Source organism: Rhea pennata, chromosome 15 (assembly GCF_028389875.1).
Source record: "Rhea pennata isolate bPtePen1 chromosome 15, bPtePen1.pri, whole genome shotgun sequence".
Lineage (NCBI taxonomy): Eukaryota > Metazoa > Chordata > Aves > Rheiformes > Rheidae > Rhea > Rhea pennata.
Window position 1 is genome coordinate 7,812,821 of NC_084677.1, and position 14,672 is coordinate 7,827,492.

Consider the following 14,672-nt stretch of genomic DNA (forward strand, 5'->3'; position numbering starts at 1 on the left):
ACCTTTTTTTTTTTTTTTTAAGAAAAATTCTAAAGGTCTCTGCACTTTTGCTTTTTTGTGCATTTTGATTTAAAGAGAACTAACACATTCCTTCCTCTAATTTATTGTTATGATACAGTATTCACCTCATTTTTAAGTGTGTGAATGGCATTTCTGGACAGTTATTTCCTTCCCCCCCCCACACACACACACTGACACTCATGTGGTTTGGTTATGTCAGACAGCAACTTTTTCTTGCTTAGAGCCTGTAGCTTTTAATAGAAATCAGGCAAGCTAGAGTTAGTGCAATTAGTTCAGCTAAGGGTTTGATTCACTCTCACAAGCTATACACCCCTGTAGTCTTAACACACAGTATCTAGAAGGAAGCTAGAGACTGTGGAAGATTCATCCTTAGTCCATCTTTTACTCATTTAGATCTTTGTTTTAAGCCATTTGGGGCATCTATCTGCCAGGCTAGCACTAGAACAGCAGGCAAGCTTGGTAGGGGAAGGCACTGGACCACATTAAGATCTAATCTGTTGTTTGCACTTATACTCAGCAGTTAAAATTTGTTAGCATGATCAGGTGTCAGAGCCCATAAAACTAAAAACAAATCAGATGCTATTTTTTTAAAAACTTCCATAATAAAGTTTATTATGTTAATATAATTAAAAATATTATAAAATATTAAAATATTCTGCATAGCAGAAAAATGATGCCAGGGCTTTAAACCCCCAGGTTTGTGCAAACAGTTTTTGTAAACATAAGTTGTCAAGTGTTCAAGTTCCATCCCAAAATACAGTAAGTTGCTACAAAAATAAGTTTGCTCACTGTCAAACATGGTTAAAAACCCAGGATGCTGGATTTCTTATATCTCTCTCATGCGTGCATACCTCTGTACAGTTAATGCTGTATTTATATCTGAAATGGGAAGGATTTCAGATAGTCCTTTAAAACTGGATTGAGAGGGATCTGGCTTAAGTTTTCCCTTCCAAAAGTTTTCACGATGCTCTTCCGGCAGAGTTCCTGCAAAGGCTGCACACGGACTTTGCGCAGGGGGGTAACCAGTACCTTCCTAGGGGAGCTTATGTAATGTTCCAGCAGCTTGAAAAGACAGTCAAAACTCTCTTTGCTGCCATCCAGGCTGAAGCGCCCAGTCTGAAAGTTTATTCGGATGCTGGTGGGCCCAGTCGCAGTCTTAACACTGATGGCAAAGAAGCAGTTCTTCTGCGTGCTGTCCCTGATGAGGAAGGTGCCCTCAGGCTCAGACTTCAGCTTCTCATGGGCAGCATTGACAGTCAGTGGTCCCCAGTAGAAGCCGCAGGCGTCCAGCAGGGTGCTCGCCCGCGTGATGCTACTGAAATCCGCCTGCGAGCGGAAGGTTCGGAAGTGCGTGTTGCTCTGCGCCTGCACAGTGCTAGGCCGGCCGGGGCCGTGGTAGACTCGAGCCTGTGAACGATCCCGTGCTGGAGGGTCAAGTAGACGTCTCGGGTCTGCTGCAACTGCATTATCTGCTGACACCTTGCTGTGCGCTACCATCCTACAGACTAGGCAAGCGGATGTGGTCTTCCATAGCGTCAGTGGCTACGGCGGGGCAGCTTTCCAGTGGCTATTCTGAAATACCAAAGAGACACAATGTTAGATCACCTGGAAGAAGCCACTGCAATATCTGAATGATCAAGTCTTCCATTCATATCCATTCTGACCATTATAAAATGATAAAATATTCATTTGCCAACCTACACAGGGCAAAAAAAAAAAAAATGCTCACTTTCTGACAAGATCAACAGTCTATTACTATTGCAAAATCCAAAGCTCCAAAAATATTCAGCAGGAATTATTAACCACATTAGCTGCAAAGGCTAATGTGATTTCCCTGCTACAAGCCATAGAAATGTATCAGCATTGAGAATGAGTCAAATGGCAGCATCATCTTATTGAGAAGTTATCTTGTACTCACTCCAACTGCTTTGCAAGTTTTTAGAGAACAAAGCAACAAGGTTTTAAGATCCAGTTACCAATATCCTTCCAGCTCCCTCTTTCCCTTCCCCCGACTCAACACAGATGTCTGAACTCAGAGAGCACAGTTGTTTGGTACCTTGTGTGAAAAGGCGAAAGTGGGTAAAGGAAACAAACCTGCAGCTGGGTGCAAGCTGCCAGATAACCAAGGATGAGAAGGTGACGTGAATAGGTGCCACTGTGCAATTACGTGCATCTTGGAAGGGCAGCCTGTTACATGGCCAGTTTACACAGCAATCCTGAAACTACTGTCTCTCCTCTAAATCTGAGGCTCTGTCATAAAAGGCAATTTCCTATTCCCCCAACTTTCCCTGGGGATAGCAATGCTACAACCTCAGTAGCTTACACAAATCAACCTCTATGAACCCTTAAGCATTACTCCTCCATCTTTCTCTTTTTGTATTACATGCACTTTAAGTGGCCCAATCTAAATTGCTTCCTATTGATATATCTTTCAGTACGAGGGACTAAATTCATCCCTCGTGTTACTTCAAAGGAATTAGCAGTGCTGCTCCAGGAATGAGTTTGGCCTGAAATGTCTACCTCTGACAGTGTGGTTCGATATGTCTCCGCTGGCTGCCCTGACCTTACTGGCAAGCATAGATTTTAGGATTTATCCCTATAGTCAGATATAGATCTGCAGCAGCAGCTTGTTGAGAAACCTTGAAGTATTCTCAGAAATGAATCTCTCAGCCATCTTATGGTTCAGAGTAACATGCTAATGCAGATTTCAAAGAAAGTACCTATCTGGATTCCTGTCTGTGCTAATTTAATGTGTTGACATTTGGTTTCACTTAAGGTCATATTACCTCCTGGAGTGGCAAATAGGTTTGTACAATCCTTATGCTAGCAAATAATAGGCTGAAAGTAGCACTGGGCTTTCTTTACCCAGCAGATGGAAACTGATGTCAGTTTTTCCAATTACTGGGCCAGGATTATTGCTCAGCATTGAAAGTATAAAAACAGAATTTCAGGGCATGCCGGCAAGAAAAAGCCACTAAGCTCGGGATCTGAGAATCGCAAGCTCCTCAGCCCAAGCCGTCCATGACCGAAGAGGAGCTGGCTGCGCCCGGCACACGCGGGCACGCCAGGCTCGGCGCCGGCGCCGCGGACGAGGCGCCTCGTCCCGCGGGAGCGGGGCCGGCGCTGCCCGCTCTGCCTCCCGTCCGCGGAGGCGAGCGGAGCCGCGCACAGCCACTGCTGCGGGTGCGCTCTGTTAGGCTTTCAGCTATTCTATACCAGGCGCGAAGGGCTCCGTCTTAAACAGGAATATAGAGCCGAAGGGGGAGGAGCGGGGAAAAAAAAAAAAAAAAAAAAAACTCAAAAAAGGCACCATGCTCTTGCACAGCAGGCAGGGCAGGCTCCGGAATCCGACCTCTCTCGCAGCTGCGGCGGGTGTCGGCGCACGCCGCGGCTTGCGAGGACCCCGTTAGCGAGAGAGCAGCCCTTACCTTCGCCCTCAGCGCCGCGGGTAGCGCCGTCGGCGGGGCGCGCTGCATGCAGGCGGGCCGGCGCGGCGCGGCTAGTGCTGGCCGCGGCTCGTGCTGGCCGCGGCGGGCGCCTGAGCATCCTCCGCGCGGGGGCCCTGCCTGGCGCCGGCGCTGCGCGGGGCTGCGCCGCGCCCGGGCGGCACCTCCAGCGCTCTGGGGCCGCTCATCGCCTCTGCTTTCTATTTAACGCGTTGGCAGCGCTTTTCTGCGCGCCGGCTCCTCCCCTGCTTTCTCCGAAAACACGTGGCCGCCGCTTCACTTTCGCTTTCCGAATGAGTCACGGCCGCGCCGCGCCGCGGCCCCGGCCCCGGCCCCGGCCCCGGCCCCGCTAGGGCTGTTGGTGCAGGGTCAGGCTGGAGCGGCAGGCGGTGCTGGCGGGGCAGGTGGGGCGCGGGCGGCTCCGGCCGCGGGGAGAGGCTGGAGGCAGAGCGAGCGGGCAGCCAGCGCGGGGCGTTTCGGCGTGAAGAGAGCTGCTCTCCTCAGGGCTGGCGCGGACGGGACAGGTGAGAGGGCTGCACGCGTGACTGTGAGGTGCCCGAGAAGGGGAGCAGGTTTAGAGGCACCACGATGGACTGTGTAGACTCTCAGTTGGTTTTCCAGTTCTCAAAGCAGAATTTCCGTGGGGTTTTCTACAAGGCAACCAGATTTAAAAGTAACTGTTCAGCCCTCCCCCGCCACCTCCAGCTGCTTTGGTGCAATCTTGAAAGAACTTGCCAGCAGCCAGGGCAGGAGGCTGGAGATGCTGCCCGGAGACAGACTGGCACATCTCTAGCACCAAACCCGTGTCGCCTGTGCTTCCTTAAGCAGGCGCCAGTGAAGTGTGTTTTCATCCCAAGAGGCTGTTTCTTGTAATAACCGACACCTGTTTAAAAGGCCAAGAAGTCTTTGTTCTGTCCTGCAGAAAGCCAAGTGCCCCACCGCGCTCCTCTTGCTGTAACTTGCCTTCTTAGGTGTGTGCAAGCAACACGGATACATCACGAAGTAGTCAGCTTTCTCCTTGGTCTAGAATCGGTACGGGGCATTTATGCCTTCCACAGCACGTGTGGTTCGGGATATGCAGTATGAAAGAATGGTTTCACAGTTAGGGTGCTTTAAATTATGAGTGTAAAGAGGATGGTTTTCCCCTTTAACAGTCAAAATGATGTTTTGTAACAGTGAAAAGGATATGTTTCTGTCAGACAGTTAAGGGATGGGCCAGAAAGGGCTTGTCCTTTCATCCTTTGGGATGAAACCGAGGGAATGTATTTCTGGCGCAGAGTGTGAACATTTCTTTCAAAATCCACTGTGTTCACAGACTGAATTAACCTCACGGTGACACAGTGCTGTGCAGTGCCGGCTGCCCGTGTCGGCTGTGCAGCTCTGGAAATTCTTGATGATGCGTCAGCCGCTGAGATTGGCCACTGCTGTCGGGTGAGGTACAGTTATCGGGAACTTGGAGACACTGAGCTAGGCAAGCATTTAAAGAATTGGCTTAGCAATTCCCTTCATTTGTACTCAAAAGTCTTTTTTAAAGAATTTCTGAGCAATTGGGCTTAATGCAGGATTTTCACGAGCAAGTGGGTGAGGGAAGCTCAGCTGCTTTTCTGTGTAAAACAAAAGCATTAGGGAATGGTGGAACTGAAACTTGCTTTAGAATTAGAGCGTGCAATAGCGAGCAACGTTTCTCCATTATTTGCTTTAGCATAATGAACGTCATGAAACTAGTAGATTTGAGGACTGCTTTGTATAAGGCGCTGTTCAGACATGAGGCAGAAATTCTCCATGTCCTTCAGGCCTTAAAGCCTATTCATGCAAGACAAAGGATTCCTCTTCCTTTCACCCTCCCAAAAAAAGAAAGATATGTGAAGTGCCTCAACTGTGTCACAATAAGATAAACCAGAGCCAAAAATACAGGTCAGATTTTCTAAATCCTAGACATGCCTAGGCATTCAGCCAAACTACCTTCCTGCTACTAGAGAATTTGATTCTCCCGTCGCCATGGCCTTGAGTATTATTATTTTCTGTCTGGGCAGAGTGGAGCACTTGCGAGCACCATAACGCAGCACAACATGACAAGTGTTTCTTAAGTGATGTTAAGGTTGGCTGCAGGTTGTCCTCTTGCCATATGACTCTTTCTACTGTAAGATCATGGGGGAAAGCTCCTCCTGGTGCACATGCAGATTGGCTACCAGGTGACCAGGAGTCGGTCCAAAAAGTCTTCTTCATTCAGCAGGAATATAATAATAATGTTTAGCTGCAAAGCTTTGGCACTTGGCAGAGATCAAGTGAGTAGGTGAGATTGTTGTCACGGGAGAGTGGTGGGAGTGAGCCTGGCAAGTGGACAGGGAAAGCCAACGGAATTAGGCTGCTGCTTACGAAGTTTGACATCATCGTTACATGAACTGCGAGGGGAATTGTCTGGAATTCTCCATAAGGGGCCTCAGAAAGGCTTGCCTGATAGAAATGGGGATTAATTGTAATTCGTGACAGAGACCAGTACAGCGGGTAAAGATTTTCCAGTAGGGAGAGTTAGCATCTCAGACTTGAGGACCCTAAAAGCTTTCTTTCTTGATGTGTCCTCAGTTTTTCTAATTACATTTCTTTTTGCAAAACCCCTCATCCTTCTAATTTCTTTCTTACCTCACTCCCTCTTCTTAAAACTCCCATAAGCTAGGTCTCAGAAAGAGGTTTGTGCCAGTGTTTAGCGATTGCTGCTATCCAGTAGAGGGCAGTGCGTAAATTCAGAGCAAGCACGGAGTTGTTGGGCAGCGTCAATGCAAGAGGAAGGTCTCCACAGTAAAGTTTGAAACCCTTCTGCAAATTCATATGAGTCTGGTGTATGTTCTTCACTTAACTCAGTGAGCAGTTATTACATGGAGGTGAGTTATTACATGTTACATTACACATTACCTTATGACATTAAGGTGAATTTGGTACTTATGAGAGCCTGTTTCATAAATAAAGCCTTCCTTGTGATGCTCTTCCACCTTCTTTTTTTTACCCCTCTTTGCAAAATATCATTTCACATAGAGAAACAAACCCTGTTCCCCTCCTTCACTGCTTATGGTCTCATAAAAGAAAGGCAAAGTTTGAGGAGAAAGAAGGGAACTGGGATGCACTATCCCTTACCCCTCTTTTCGTATGGCTGGAAAGTGGGCACTTCTGAGCAGATGGATCATATCAGCAAAGCTCCTAAGCTTCCCGTTAAGAAGAAACTCAGCTTGCCCTTTTTTTAATCGAAGCCCTTACCCCTATTTCATAAACATTGGCTTGGAAAATGAAAGAGAAATCAGAGGAATCTCCTGAAATTTCTGCAGCAGGAGCAAGACTTACTCACTGGTTAGAAATGGGGAATGGTTAGAGGGAAGAGTCACACCAGACAGCAGCTTGGGGGAAAAAAAAACATGGATCTGAAGATGGTTTTGAAGGTGGGGGAATATTATATCTGTATTGGTGATACATATGATATTTCCCTGGTTTGTTTTTGCTTTTAAAAAACATTCCTTACCATACTAGCACCAAGGTAATGCAGGCAGAGCTTCCCTTATTTATGCTCCAAGCCTTACTTCACCCCATGAAACCACCAAGGGTGAGGATCTTATGATACCACATATGGTATTTCCCGGTATAAATTCCCATATGGGACACTCCACACCCTACTGAATTCCCCCACCTCCCCCCAAAGGTAACAATCTTCTGAGGAAAAAAAAACCCTAAAAACATGAAACAATTAGAAAATCATCAGGCACTCCACATTTCAGCTTGACTCCTTATTTTTGAGAATTGAAGTAGGCACTGATTTCATTATGAAGCTGAATTAATCAGCATGCCAGTGTGTCATTGGAATAACATTTTGTTCAGAGTTTCATATAGCAAATGTAGGAATTAATATGTGAATGTTAAATCAGCTGAATTGTGTTATTTTTATAAAGTCACTTGTCACTGAGTAATTAACATCTTTTCCAAGCCTTGTAAATTGCTATTTTCTTTATTCAAGAATACTTTATGCTATTTTCCTTTATTCAGGTAAATAAGGTCACCTATGTTGTTATTAGTGTTTTGAGGTTAGGGCCTGACATGAGCTGGTGTTGTAAATGATAGCCCTTACATGAAAGGGCTCCTTATCTGAACTGACCAGATAAGCAGTACCTTTTTTAGATATGGGGAACTGAAGCACAGCGCGATTCAGTGATTTGCTTAGAGTCACAGTGAGAGAGTCTGCAGAAGGGCTAGGAACGGAACAGAGCTGAATTCAGGTCTTCAGAGCCCCATACTAGAAACTTAACCACAATACCATCCTTCCTGTTTTAGTGGGTTTTGTTTTCTTCTCCAGAATCTAAATTTTCATTTAAATGAAACCCCTGAAATCGGAATTCTTTGATTTTGCAAGTAAATTAGACACCACATTGTTTTTGAGTCTGCTTTCAGATGCACTGAAACCAGCAGCACCAAGATAAGTGTGAATGTCTGTCACCCGCCTTAACTAGGTATTAAGGTCAGAGCTTGAAGTATTTAAATGGGACGTGCTTGAAAGATGCAGCTCTTGCGGCTGGACATTTCCCTACCTGTCCCTTATCTGTCCACGTCTACATTAAGTGATGATAAAGCAAGCCTGATAAATACACCTTAATGCTTTTACTATTTTACTCCTAGGCAGAATGGCTATAAAAATGAGTTGCTTTACACTGATATTAAAGACTATGCCAGGTATCTCTGATGAATGATGTGTTTATTAGTTTCTCTGTGGCACAGATGCTGCTGCATAGATAAGTTATTATGCCAAGGGCAAAATATAGTTTGAGATGTCACTAATCCTTTACCAAGTGTTGAGTATTGCACTTAGAGGCAGATGAGGGCTAGCCAGTCAGTACAGAACTCGTAATTTATGTCTGGACTGGAATTTGTGCTGTTCTGCAGATATTGCTCAATTCAGATTCTATCCAGCTGTAGATGATAGAAGTTGGTATTTTTGCCTTCTGAAAAGGATTACTATGAATGTTAGTCATGAGAATGTGCACATATTTGCTAACTAGGATGACAAGCTATGGCTTTTCAAGTTAAACTGATGAAGCTTAACTAGCTACTGGAATTCATTAAGAGCTGAGCTTCTCTCTCTCCCATAAGTTCGTTTGAGTATTCCCGAGGAATTGTGTAGGAGAGAGAAACTGTTATGCTTCAAGGCATAAGTCATAAATGAACTGCCTGAGGCTATGAAGAAAGTTTCTTTCTAAACTGACTAGTCTGGAATTGTTTATTTAAAAAGATGCGAACTCCTTTGTCTAGAGCAGCTGATGTTGGCATCTTTGAGCCCAGACGAAACGGAGCTGCCTGGTCTTCAGTGGAAGCTCCCGTGTGGATATTAACTAAGCCAAATCAAGATTCATGTTAGTCTCCTGAATTCAAATGCTAAACCATTAACCATACAAAAATGCAGTTTGAGTTTTCTACATTTCAGTAGTTTAGACATCCTTCTTAGTAATTAGTTGAGTGGAAAAAAAAAAAAGAAAAAAAGAAAGGAAAGCCTCAACTGTTGGTAAAAGCACTGTGAGAGTGCAGCCTGCACTATGGTTTTTGTATGGATAGGAGGTCTGCATTGCCTGGTTTTGTGCATGTGCCTGCATGCTCCGCAACTGGGAGGACCTTTAGATCCCTCATGGTATCGTCGGTGCTAATGGCAGAGGTAGCAGCCTGCCTGTTGTACTAGAGAATCGCTGTTACAAATCTTGGACTGCATATTTTAAAGCAGAACTATGAAGGCAGTTTGGCTTCCAGATGCATTGACTGGACTGCACAGGTCTCCCTGCTGGCTGGAGGGCCACGTGTCTTGCATTTCAGAACTGGGCGCCAGTCTGACTGCAGTTTAGCTTCCAGGGCCCCAAGCGGGTCCCCTCTGAGCGAGGCAGCACGAGTGCCTTCACAGCACCTCTGCCTCCCCGCAACATGCTCCCTCACTGCTGAAGCAGCGTTCCCCGTTTCTTCAGTTCCCCCTCCTCACACCTCCCAGAAATTCAGATTACAAGCCCCCACCTGTGGAGGGGTGAAAAAAATTCTGAGTAGTGAAATTGAGTGGAGAACCGAACAAAACATCAGTTAATAATCCAAAAGACCTCTCATATCTTCATAAAACTGTTTAATGGTATCTTTACCATCTTCTTACGCTTTTCCATTGTTACAGTCGTTTTCTAGATCTCCCCTCTGCTGTCAATACTTGTTCAATTTGTGCCCTGCATTAGCTATGTGATTACAGATTTGGATTTGCTGCTGCAGGTGGGTGGTTTTGATGCCTTTTCTTGCACTCCCATGATCTCATCTATTCAACCACATGCAAATGATGAATGATGAGCTTCTGCTAAAGTAATTCAAAGCTTGTGGAATCAACGTCTGATGTGTTTCAGTCATAGGCATAATCAACACATTAGGAGGTTTTCTTATGGCTGGGGTGTGGTGAAACGAATGACTCAAAAATTCCCTTACCTTTGGTTTTCAGGCCACAGAAAGAGATTAAAATTCAGTCTGAATGTGACCAAATGGACCCAATCTCAACTTTATTTCTCTGAATATAGAGAGCCTCAACAGCCCAAATTAAAAGGAAAAAAAGGGGCTTGTTCCAAAAGTGAACAAGGACAGAAATAGTGCTGCAACAGGAGGCAGGAGTGACACAAAGAAAGCTGAAAGACTGGCATCTGATGGCATAGGGGGAGCAGCATCTTGCAGCTTCTCATCTAAATTTAGGTGGGAAATCATTTTTTTTTCACAATGCGCTGATACAGTTTCAGATGACTTGGATGGATTTTTAATACTAGAAATCAGCAAGAGTTAATCTGAATAAATCACTCTTAAATTTAGCCTTAAGAAAACATCTTTTGTGTTCTTTCCTATTGTAATATGTATTGACCTTCATATTCCTGCTGTGATTGCTATCCATCTTAAGTAATTGCCTGTTCTTTTTACAGTCAGATTCTAATCTCAAGATCATAAACCACCCAAGCTCTCTAATGATGATGAAATATTAAGGATCTAGGATTCTGCAATATCTAATGACTCATATACTCAGCAGATAGGAACTAGAGAACATTCATCTCTTATTCTACTCTACAGATTGATGCTATATAGATGTTATTATTGTCTTATGGCTTTGGCTAGTCCTATAACTTTTATCTACAAAGATCTAGGAAAGAACTAGGTAATATGAATTTAATCTCTTATTTTTTTGAAGTATTTAGTGCAAAATTAACTAGACTTCTGCTCTTCCCTTCTGTCCTGAAGATGGTAGGTCCACTCAGCAGTCTCTTTCAGGATAGAAATATTAACTGCACACTTGCCAAGAAAAAGGAAACAAAAAACTGATTGTTCCAGTAGAATGAATGGATTTTTCTTAAGACATTTTTCCCCTCCAGATTTATTGCAAACCCTGGCCAATTTTACATGTGAACTCAAGAAGCTGCATTTGGAGTGGGCTAGCTATCCCATGTTCCAACTCCAGCAGAATTTCTAGGAATTGGGAGAATACACTGACAATTTCTGACTTAAGATAGAAGTCCTTTTAAATGGAGACTTTTTGACAGCTGTAATTAAAGTGATAAATTGTAAACATCATCCAAAGATATTAAAGTATTCTCGAACGTTTGGAAGGATCTATATTAGTTAGATACAGACCTCGCCACACATGCTTTTGGATTAATTAAGAAGAAATATTACATTATGTAAAATTACTGCAGCTTAGCATGCAGGCCTTGATGTCCCCTATCAGTAAATTAAGTAATTGAGAATATGAAAGTGGGAAGAGTGCCCAGCTTGGAGGACTTTCTCTTGGAGTTCAGTAGACCTCTCACTGGATTCCTGCTGCCCAGAGATTTGATGAGTGTGATGACTCACTTTCAAAGGGCAGCTTTCTCCTCTGACGCTTTTAGAAACCTTTTGATCAGTTATCTTAAACTGTAAAGAAATGCTATGTTGCATTTCAATTGCAGATCTGTTTCAGTTAATAACAATGTCAAAATACTGGCGACATTCCTGATGATGAGCCTAGCACAAGTTTTAGGCTCTGTCACATACCTAAATTGACTTGAGCTTGTCAAGATGACCTTCAAAAATTTACTAAACATGTTAGTAGTGAAATGTGATGATTTCAAACCATAAATCATTCTAACACAAGCTTTACTCACAGAATAAGACTTTTGATAAGGTGACTGGAGCTACTCTTACAGCTGGAAAGTCTGGATTTGTACCTGTGTCTAGTTGTTGTTCCAGCTATCCTGTTCTGATTCAGTCTCTCATAACACGATTTTCGGTGGGGCTTGCTTACTGTCACTTTCCCCAGTGGTGCCCAAGAAGGGTGACCATTGTTTCCATGGCTTCCTGAGTTTACCTGTAAATAGAATGATTCATATTTTCCTGATGGTAGAGCCCTTTCAACATAAATTAAAGCCTTCAGGTGATTGCTGCTTTCATCTATATCCAAGTTGAAGCTACCCAATTAGATTTGTCTAATCACCAATTTAAAAATTCGGATGAACAGATGGGCAATAAATTCTAAAAAAAAAAAAAAAAAAAAAAAAAAAAAAAAGGAACAGATACACTTTTTCAGATGTTGAGTAATGGGTCTTTTTCCCTCAAGAATTTTTATGGGCAAACAGATGCTATTAAGCACCTAATACAATAATATCAAGAAATACCAATAAGCTGATGAATGTTTATTTAAATCCTGTGCTCTCTCTAATGATTACTGATACAAATAGAGTAGTAGTCTCACTAGGGAAAGATTAACACCCTAACAGGGGGTACGGATTTTCAAGTTAGTCAGTGAGGGCTCTGTCCCTTTATAGTGCTTATACAATGCTATTACTTACACACAGAAAAGGTGGATTATATTAAAAATACTCCAGTATCATCTGTACTCATTGCTTATGCTTTGGTCAGGAGGAAATCTTTAATGGGTTTATAATTATTTGCTAAAATTTGGAAGCAACTTCATCAGTTCCCCTTGAAAGGTTATAACAGTAGTAAAATGCCTGTGATCCTAGGATGTTTCTCAGGATTTTTTTCTCCTGGTTGAATGAGGTAAATATTTTACCCTGTAGTGTGCGTTGAGTCCCCCAAGAGAATTTGAAGAAGAGGGATAGTGTAGTGGTTATCACATCTGCTTTACGTGCTGAAGGTCCTGGGTTCAAGCACCAGTGGAACCAGCACCAGGAAATCTTTGGGAGGCTAGACTAGACGATCTCCAGAGGTCTTTTCCAACCTTACTGCTTCTGTGAATAGCAATGATTCTGTGAAGTTGCTGCGTGTGCTGTGGGACTGGCCAGTGGCCAAGCAGCTATGGAAGGAAGCAGGGTTGTGAGTCCAGCATCCAACTACTGGGGGTGATGGTTTGGGAAGGCTCCCCAAAGAGATGCACTTATCCTAGTGGAAAAGTAGGTTTGCACCCAGAATAGAGCAGTGGGGTTCAGATCTCAGCAATAAAAAAAGTCCTGTGTTCCCCTGGCAGCCGTGCTGGGGAAGCGGCTCCGAGGCCGGAGGAGGGCCTTGTCTGGTCCAAGCAGTGGAAAAAAACCAGTGTCCCCACGCATTGCTTGCTTACGGATCTATACTAAAAATAGCTCACCACTGATAAGTCTGCAGCATACAGCGGCATGGTGTGCCAGCAGGAAGGCACTTTTCACATGCTGCACTTTTTCCTCATCTATTTCTTTATGCAATTCAATAAAAAAACTTAATCAGATACACACACGCACACACACACAAAAGGCATTTACTTTCAGTGGCTCCGTTTATCATCAAAGTTGGTTCTATTTCCTGAAATTGGTTTCTGATCCCCCTGAAAGACTGTGGGCTTTTTTTTTTTTTTTTTTTTTTAAAAAAAAGTTAATTTCAGGGAAACTGAACAACATACGTGAAACTCTAAAATATCAACTGCACTGATAAACTGCGGTATGAAGAGTGTTGCTCATGTGACCTGCCTCCAGTTCCCTGAATTCCAGTGAATTCCCTGTTTCCACTAACAGGCAGTGGACAGATCGCAGTGTGGTTGGTTTCTGCTAGTCGTGTGCCAGCCTGCGGTTGTGGTGGTGGCAGAGGGGTAGGCGGAGAGATCTGGTGGGGAGGGAAACACTAGCCGCCTCCTTGAGACCTGGGAGGTAAAGTTATCGGTTTTACAACTTTTCACTCATTGAGTTGGGTCAAATCCCACATGAAACCTCTTCATGTGACAGACGCTGTGTGCAAAATACCGAGAACAGTAGAGCCTGCAAAGTTTTGGCATCTAGCTAGCGTCTTGTGATTCATTGAGCGATCGTTCTCTGTCCTGCGTGTGAGCTCGCAAGTGTGTGCCGGAGAGGAAACACTAGGGCTGAATCTGTCAGAAAGAAATGAGCCACAACCACAGCTTTGTGCAGCGTTAAAAAAAAAAAAAAGAAAGAAAGAAAGAAAGAAAGGAGAGAGAGAGAGAGAGAGAGAAAGCAATCTCCAGCATCCAAACCTGCTGACTTAGATTTTTCAGGCAATTATTGCTTTGTAGCAAAAGACTGACACATGCTGTTGGGCTGAGCTGGATACTTGTACTGGGTATTTGGAAACAGATTTAGGAGACTTCCCTCTGTCAACCTCACTCATGCATTAGCTTAGGGAGGCTGCGGGTGTAGCTGGCAGCTTCCCACAAGCCCCGGGGGCTGACTCTGATTTGCATAAACCTTTTTTGCATATTGTTATATACAGAGAGCAGTGGGTCCTACTGCGGCATATTCCCGTATTTATATGTCCGCCCAGAAGGTGAAATCCCAGCCGCTCTTCCCAGGTGCAGCAGCTCTGCAGATGGGCGCGTGGGGGAGACGAGGGGAGTAGGGAGACGCCACGCGGAGGGTCGGTTGGTCCTGTCAAGGTGCACTCCCTTGGTGTTGCTACTCCTAAGAGCGCTTCATGAAGGGAGACCAGTCCTGGACACTGTGCAGGAGAGTTTAGTGCAGGCACGAAGCTGTGCAGAGACCCCCACCATTGGTGCAGACAGTAATTACCCTGTTTCCTCTCCTGTTCTCTTCATTGGCAGTCCACACTTCAGTGTACTTCAGTGTAGCACATACTGTAGCTTTCCTCCTGACCTGCGCACAGGGCACACAGGCTGCAACAATGTTACGTGGCTACAAAGCCAAGAACTGAAAAATTGGGCAATATCAGATTTACATTTGCATATGCAACCTGGAATCTGCCCAC

The 14,672-nt window shown here is 44.3% G+C and overlaps 1 protein-coding gene across 1 annotated transcript; it reads right to left on the reverse strand.

Annotated features, from left to right (window-relative positions):
• Positions 1-691: 691 nt before the first annotated feature.
• Positions 692-3,531, reverse strand: SOCS1 (suppressor of cytokine signaling 1). The gene is made up of 2 exons (XM_062588443.1): positions 3,450-3,531; positions 692-1,593 (listed from the first exon to the last, which is right to left on the reverse strand). Exon 2 carries the CDS (start codon positions 1,516-1,518, stop codon positions 895-897), a length of 624 nt encoding a protein of 207 aa, XP_062444427.1. The 5' UTR covers positions 1,519-1,593; positions 3,450-3,531; the 3' UTR covers positions 692-894.
• Positions 3,532-14,672: the final 11,141 nt, after the last annotated feature.

Coding starts and splice junctions, on each gene's coding strand:
- SOCS1 (XM_062588443.1), bottom strand. CDS start 1,518: ATGGTAGCGCACAGCAAGGTGTCAGCAGATAATGCAGTTGCAGCAGAC.